This window comes from Anas acuta, chromosome 18 (assembly GCF_963932015.1).
Source record: "Anas acuta chromosome 18, bAnaAcu1.1, whole genome shotgun sequence".
Lineage (NCBI taxonomy): Eukaryota > Metazoa > Chordata > Aves > Anseriformes > Anatidae > Anas > Anas acuta.
Window position 1 is genome coordinate 1,067,224 of NC_088996.1, and position 7,152 is coordinate 1,074,375.

Below are 7,152 nucleotides of genomic sequence, written 5' to 3' on the forward strand. Positions count from 1 at the left end.
CTTTCCTTTCCTTTCCTTTCCTTTCCTTTCCTTTCTTTCCTTTCCTTTCCTTTCTTTCCTTTTCCTTTCCTTTCCTTTCTTTCCTTCCTTTCTCTTTCCTTTCTTTCCTTTCCTTCTTTCCTTTCCTTCCTTTCCTTTCCTTTCCTTTCCTTTCCTTTCCTTTCCTTTCCTCCTTTCCTTTCCTTTCCTTTTTGTTTTCAGCAGTGAATTCAAAGGAATTAATTCTTTCCAAAGTGGGGAAGAATATTTCTATATAGTTTCATCTGTTTTTTTTTGTTTCAGATTATTTCTGTTCATTCTTGGTTTATTTCTGTCTTTGCAAGTCTTCTTTTAAAGGCACTAACCAGTAGGAAGAATGAAGAAAGCATGTGTGAAATAAAATGCTAAATTACATGTCATTCATGAATTCCATTCATGAATTCAATTCATGAATTACTTGTCATTCATGTTACAATGCTAAACAGTGGAAAAGGAGAGGAATTTTATTTTTTTTTCCCCCCATTATTCAGGGGATTTATTTAGTACAGTCAGCATTATTATTTTGTGATGATTAGCTACATCCCTCTTTAAAAGTAGTTTTTAAAACTACTGTGGATTCATGAATCTTTGATTCTCTTCAGAGAATTGCAGTTTCACTGCAAGGATTCTAGTCCATTCTGGTCAAGTTAGCTTCATGCCTGAGAAGAACAAATCCATAATATGGGAGTATTAGCTAACAGCTAATTGGAAATGAACACCTTTATCATTGTTTCTGGAAAGTGCAACTTTGCTGAGGTCCTGGTTCCTGTTCTTTCCAATAAGCTATAAATATCAGAATAATACCTGAAATGAGCATTTGGGTTTTTAATCTATGTTTCATGAGGCCAAAAAACCCAACAACTTAATCTATAATACACTATTTAGAAGATTGCTTAAATTGTCAGAACATATTTGTGGGTCATGCCATACTACAAGCAAACGAGATTCAAATAATGAATAGAGAAGAATACTTGTTTTATCTGACCCAATTTGTCTCATTACTTAGTCTTCAGTGTAATTTTTTTCAGTGGCCTTGATTACATGCTATCTATTAGACTTCAGAAAAAAGTCAGGAGAGTATTGTGTCTCATGCACAATACCAACAAATGTTAAAATAACAGTTAATTAAAGATTCATGCAGAGGTTTACTTCTCTACACTAACTGTTTAAAAATAAATAAATCTAAAACAAAACAAACAAAAACAAAACAGCAAAACAAACAGCCACAAACAAACAGCCACAACAACAAATAACAAAAAATTTCCATAAAGAAATTGCCATTTTCTCACCAGTCAGCATGAACTGATAGGCGTTTGTCAGAGATGGAGAAGATGTGTGGAGGGGCCTCCTGGCGCTTTTTGCCTCGGTAGGCCAACACACCTCCGGGTTGTACACTGGCAGCCACTTGTTAGGGGTTGACAGTGACACAGAAGAGACCCGAGTAAGTCTGCAAGGAAGGGAGACAGCACATTGGCTTCTGCTCAGTCCTGGCACAGCAAGCCTTCCAGCTACCCAAAGGAAGAGAGCTGCTGGTACTTACGTAGATCATCCAGGCTGCATAACGCTCTTTGAGGTTGTACAGCACAGCGGTTCGTGGAGGTGGGTCATCATGGCCTGTCCTCAATTTATCATACTTGGGAGGGTTCATGGAGAAGATTTGATCTTCCTTCACGGTCAGAGTCTGCCAAGGAAATGAAAGATCAGTGTATGTCAGCTTACAGCCCAGAGTGGGAATCAAATGTGTCTTCTCTTTCAGCATTGTTTTTCACTCACCTCTCCACCTTCAGTCTTGACAGTGACTTTCCCTGATTCTTTGCTCTGGATTGTTCCTTTTACAAAAGATTCCTTTGGATGTACCACAAAGACTGATGTCTTGGCATCGAAAGGCTTGTTCTGGGCCTCAATTCTTTCCTTTTCTGACTTTCGCAGATAGGGAGCTGCCTCCCCAAAGGCAGCCATCTCAGCATCTGGAGAAGCCATGTCTGCACTTACACAGGAGGCAGTCAGAAGAGTACTCTGTAGAAAAGAAGATATATTGAGTATGTGAGTAAACAACGTTCTGTAGAAGAAAGAAAATCTTTCACACTTCCATCCCTTCAAATATTTTAGTAGGTATAAACAGCTCAATAGTTAGATTTAAACTTCCCTTTCTTGTTTAAGAACACCCGTATTCTTTTCAGAAATTAAAAAATTTATTCCTTAAACATCTAGCTATGAAAGAAAGTAAAGAACAGTTTTAGAGTGCTGTGGTATCGTAGTTCATTTACATAGTGTTATTTTTCTTCATAGATTATAATGAATTTGGATTTTGCTATTGCAGATACTCTAGAAGAAATAAGTCTATGATGTTGGTTTAGGCAGTAGCTCAAAGTCTTTGAAAGACTTCCTTGTCTGATAGCAAATAGTGGCTTTTCAGTGTAAAATTTATTTGCTATGGACAATTCGTCTTGCACTATTAGAGCCAAAAATATCATGATTGCCTACTCTGTTTCCTCAAAATCTGAAGTTGTTTGATTACTTCCTGGTTTTTAAAAGCAGATAAATTTTGTTGTTAATTCTGATGGCAAAGTCTGGAAGATAGTCACTGCTGTTTCAAAACATTTCAACTCTTTTTGTGTTGCACAGATAAAATATATCCAAAGCTAATGAATGAACGGATGAGAAAAAAGCTTCAAACCTATGGTAAAATCACTAGTAATAGAGATGGTATCTCATAGCAAGGTATCCAAGACTTACAGGAAGTTAAATGGAATAAAGAAGTATATGCTTTGCCCAGAATTTCACAGGAGCCGTACACTTACCTTGAAACTTTCTGTCGAGACTGGGCACAGCACTCCATAGAGACTTTTATAGAGTCTGGTATGCAGATGCTCTGGATGTTTCCTTTTACTTCAGTCAAATATAATTGGCAAACCTTCTTTGGCAAAACATTGTCTGGCAAATGTATCTAACAGCATAATTGATTTGACAAGATATATTTAGAAATGTTTTATCTTACCATTCCTGTGGATATATCTACTATAAATAATCTGACAGGGCTGTTAGTAAGGGACTCTTGATGAGTCAAAGAACTTAAAGAACTTATATTAGATTTTATAGGACCCTTCACTCTCTCTGCAGGTCTCTGTTGATGACCTAGGCCAGGTTGTTTGGCTTTTTTGTGCTGCAAATATTTCAGAAGTAAAATGGGAATAGTACGACGTATCTTCTATACACAGTCATGCAAATTTAAGGAAAGCCCTTACAGCAACAGAAAAGGCAATTCTACAATAGACAAATTATGGATGCCATTCACTAATTCATTGTATGTTATATGGAAAAGAAGAAAAACAGACACATTTCTTGGAACAGGATTTTCACCGTAATAGTACTAGATACAGAGAAAACATAAAAAATAACAAGTCAGAATGCAAATACAATTTGGGGCATGTAATATCTGCTTAGAGCATGAGAGCTGACTCTTTAGCAATAAAAATAAGTTAAGCATCACTTTGAGTAAATGTTCAATTGGTGTTGTGCAAAAATTTAAATGCTCAAAAAACACAGTCAAATGAAATGTATGCTATTTTTGTAGTAAGTCATAAATGATACTAAAGACTCACATAGTCTAAGCAAAAACGAATATAAATAATTGCAGTACAATGTACCCGAAAAAAAGAAAATGATGAAAAAGAAAAATAATTTATTTCAAAAGAGTTCAGGTTCTAGAACTTTCACTGCTGCTTTTACAGAATTGATTTGAAATAAATTATTAACATTTGTATAGCAACTTCTATTAATAGGGAAGTCATTAATAGTCAGTTATTTATGTTTCTCCACTTTTATTGAAGATATGCTAAGGGACATGAGAGATGAAAATGCAAAAGTGACATAGACCATTAAAAAACTCCAACAACAAACGTATGCATACTCCGTAAATGCAGTAATATACTTCATTTCTGCTCATTTAAAAAGAATTGTTCACATGCCTTGAAAACCTTATGCCTATGACCTATATTTGTTTGTACCCATTGACAACACCCATCAAGCAATATCCTCAGCCTCAGAAATCCATGGAGGTCCCTGTAGGCCTTCACTACCTACAACAGCAAAAAAAAACCAAACCCCTCCACCCAACCACAACTCTGCACACAATCACATACGTACAGTCTGAGATCCTATGTGATCTGACACATTACCAGTCCAGCATTCCCATCCTATCCCAAATATCTTGCACACTTACACATTCATTCCAGCCAAAAAAAAAAAAAAAAAAAGCTATCAACACAATGCTGCCTGTATCAGAGCATGTGAGGTGGTACACAGTCCGGCAGTCCTGTAAAATGCTGATGCTTTTCATGGCTGCAACACTTCTTCACAACAATTATTTAGAAAGCAAAGGACATTTATTTATTTATGACCGAATTTAACACAAGAGCAATTAATGAATTAAGTCAAATATGTAAAGAGCTTCATGGCTGCCTGAACCTAACACATAGCCACAGTTCCTCTGAGCTTTCTGAAGGACATGGAAAGAGCTGACTAGGAGTGAAGCGGTATTCAGCACGTGACAGATAAGGCAGAAGAGCAGGAAAAGCAAAGCTGCAGCAAAGGTGTGGGGAAGTATAGTAGAAAAAAATCTTTTTCACCAGATAATTTGCTGGTAGTCCTGGAGAGTGACTGATCTAGTTCTAGGAAAAGGGCACTGTCACTTGAGCTGCTTTAAATGCTGTCAGATCTAAACATGCTCTTCTTCTGGTTACTGGCATTTTGGTTATTAAAAGCTCTGTGCATGAAGCTCAGTGAATGCCACAGGGACGAGGTTAGAAAAATGATCCAATAGCCAGCACCAGGCACTGTCCTGTGCTTGAAGAGCTTGTTCCAAGGAGGGCTCTGGCACTGCAGCACCCATCTTTTGGGTGCCCAGGGCCCCAGCCAGGAGCTCAAGCCCAGAGCAATCCCTGGGGGCTCCCTGCACAGGTCATGGAGACACTGATGGAAACACATTGCACTCTGCCATGGAGGAGACCAGAGCCAGTCAGTGGGAAACGCGCTTCAGGGTTGTACCTGAAATCCAGCTTCTCTGGGCTATCTCTGACTTCCATTCACATGCAGAAGTTAGAGGATGACAATAATTCCAAGACAATTCCTGTATAAATACTGTGAGCCCAACTGACCATGGGTGGAGTTGCGGGGAGAGGTAAGGAGCTGACTTTCATTCAGACTTGGAATGAAAAATACTCCAAGCAAAATTCTCCAGATTGTTGCATATGGCGGTTCGGTCTTCATGCTGAAAATACTTTTGTACAGTGAGCTTAGCCAAAAACTACACAGCCTCTCCATCACGTAGTGCTACTCCCACCTCTGAGGGGGTAAGTGGTGCCAGATGCACCTCCTTACCTCTCTGTCAGTTCAAAAGGGTCCCGTCAGCCACCAACTTTCTGTCATTTCTGTTTTCGTTGCTACAGAGCCTGGAGCCCACTGGGACTAGAACCAAAGCACAGCACAGCACAGCCAGAAGAGACAGAACGAGAGAAATCTCTGAAAACAGACATTCCTGCACAGCAGCACTGTGTGGGCGTTGTGCTGGCATTCCCCAGAGAGGAGAGGGCATTCACACATGCTGGAAATAGATTCCACCTCACTTTCTGCAGGTCCTTATGATATGAGTTTCCTTGCCTTGTGTTCAGTGAGCATGAACTGAGGCAGACACTCGTGAGCACCGGTGAAGTACAAGCATGGAGCACTGTCAAGGATGTTGCATTTGTGGCCCAATGCCAACCACACTCTCAGCTCTGCTTTTTAGAGCAGCAGCATCAACCTTGCAACCTGCCTAGTTAGAAGGAAATTCCACACCCACTGTCTTCTGCTTAGGTCCTCTGCTCCTTCTAGCCCGGACCAATCTGAGCAGGACCTCCTAGCTAGCTGTAATGACAGAAGATGCATGGCTGCAAGTCACTGGCCTGGCCTCCTCTTCAGACCCATTGGTCTTCTTTTCTGCCCGGAAAGAAGCAAGCAAAGTCAACCCAGTTGGACCATGTGGGAATCAACAAGGAAAGTTCAAGAAGGCATCTTCTTAGGAGTCAATATGTTTGATGTAAGATTTAACCTTAGCTGCTGGTGAATTCCAGTAGAGCAAAGAAGCTGTCGGTGAGCTCCCCTCTAAGACTCTGAAGAAGCACAGCATCAAGGTCACCACCACACAGTCTGTGCTTAATGCTTCACTATAGCAGCAGGTACCTTTGTTACTGATATTAGATTCCTTTAACCATGTGGCCATAATGAAGCAGTTGAACGATGGACTTCACAAATATTTTGAGGTGATGTATTCATGGGGACATGATACAATAAACCATTGCACCTTTCCTAAGCCATCCTGAAGTGCCAGGTGATAACATAAAGTCCTCTTCTTCCATGAAGTTTTATCTGTCTCTTCATCCTCCCATAGAACATCTTGCCACAGCTCACGGAGGTTGCACAGCTGTCTTGAGCCACACTGGACAGCATGGCCTAAACTGCCATCAACTAGTTGCGCCTGCTAACCTGGCCATTCTCATTAGCTGCTTCTTTCCCAGGAGCTCCTCCAGCTATTTACTCTTTCCTCCACCAATCCCTCCAGCTACACCTTCCTTCTTGACATCCACATCCCCCAGCTGCTTATGCCCTGCTGGCAGCTCTAGCTAGCTGCTCCAATTAATCCCTTTAGCACTGATGACTGAGTTGCTTCTTCAAAGTCTACTGACTGTGGCAAGACCCATGGAGCAACCAGAGAGGAAGAGGTTTGTGCTACTGAACGGGTGTGGTTGAAAGAAGCCAACAAACCCGCACACAAGAGTAACATTTCCTTCCCACTCTGGCACGCTGGTCACTTTGTTGGACATGTCCCCAGGAACAGATAACTACAAAACACAATTCAACCATGTTTCCGGCCTGCCCACTGATTTCTTTTGTCATGCAGTGCTTTCTTTTGACAGTGAAACCTGTGACTGTCAATGACCAGGAAGGTGTCTCTTGGTCCTGCATGCTGCAGGAGGGATACTGATTCATACCAGCCTGCTGACATTCTTTTAGACCTCAGTCCTGCTTCATACAAGGTCTCAGCTTGACCTTTTGATTCTTGGCAGAAAGCATTTACCTGTCCTGGGCCTCAAAGAA

The 7,152-nt window shown here is 40.6% G+C and overlaps 2 protein-coding genes across 2 annotated transcripts in view; both read right to left on the bottom strand.

Annotated features, from left to right (window-relative positions):
- Nucleotides 1-1,777, bottom strand: part of LOC137841800 (myosin-8) — a 4,104-nt gene extending 2,327 nt beyond the window's left edge. Inside the window, exon 1 of the mRNA XM_068655149.1 lies at nucleotides 1,559-1,777. Coding sequence (XP_068511250.1) covers nucleotides 1,559-1,777 — 219 coding nt within the window. The remainder of the gene's footprint in view (nucleotides 1-1,558) is intronic.
- Nucleotides 1-1,998, bottom strand: part of LOC137841826 (myosin heavy chain, skeletal muscle, adult-like) — a 79,762-nt gene extending 77,764 nt beyond the window's left edge. Inside the window, exon 1 of the mRNA XM_068655199.1 lies at nucleotides 1,792-1,998. Within this exon, the coding sequence (XP_068511300.1) occupies nucleotides 1,792-1,998 (207 nt within the window). The remainder of the gene's footprint in view (nucleotides 1-1,791) is intronic.
- Nucleotides 1,999-7,152: the final 5,154 nt, after the last annotated feature.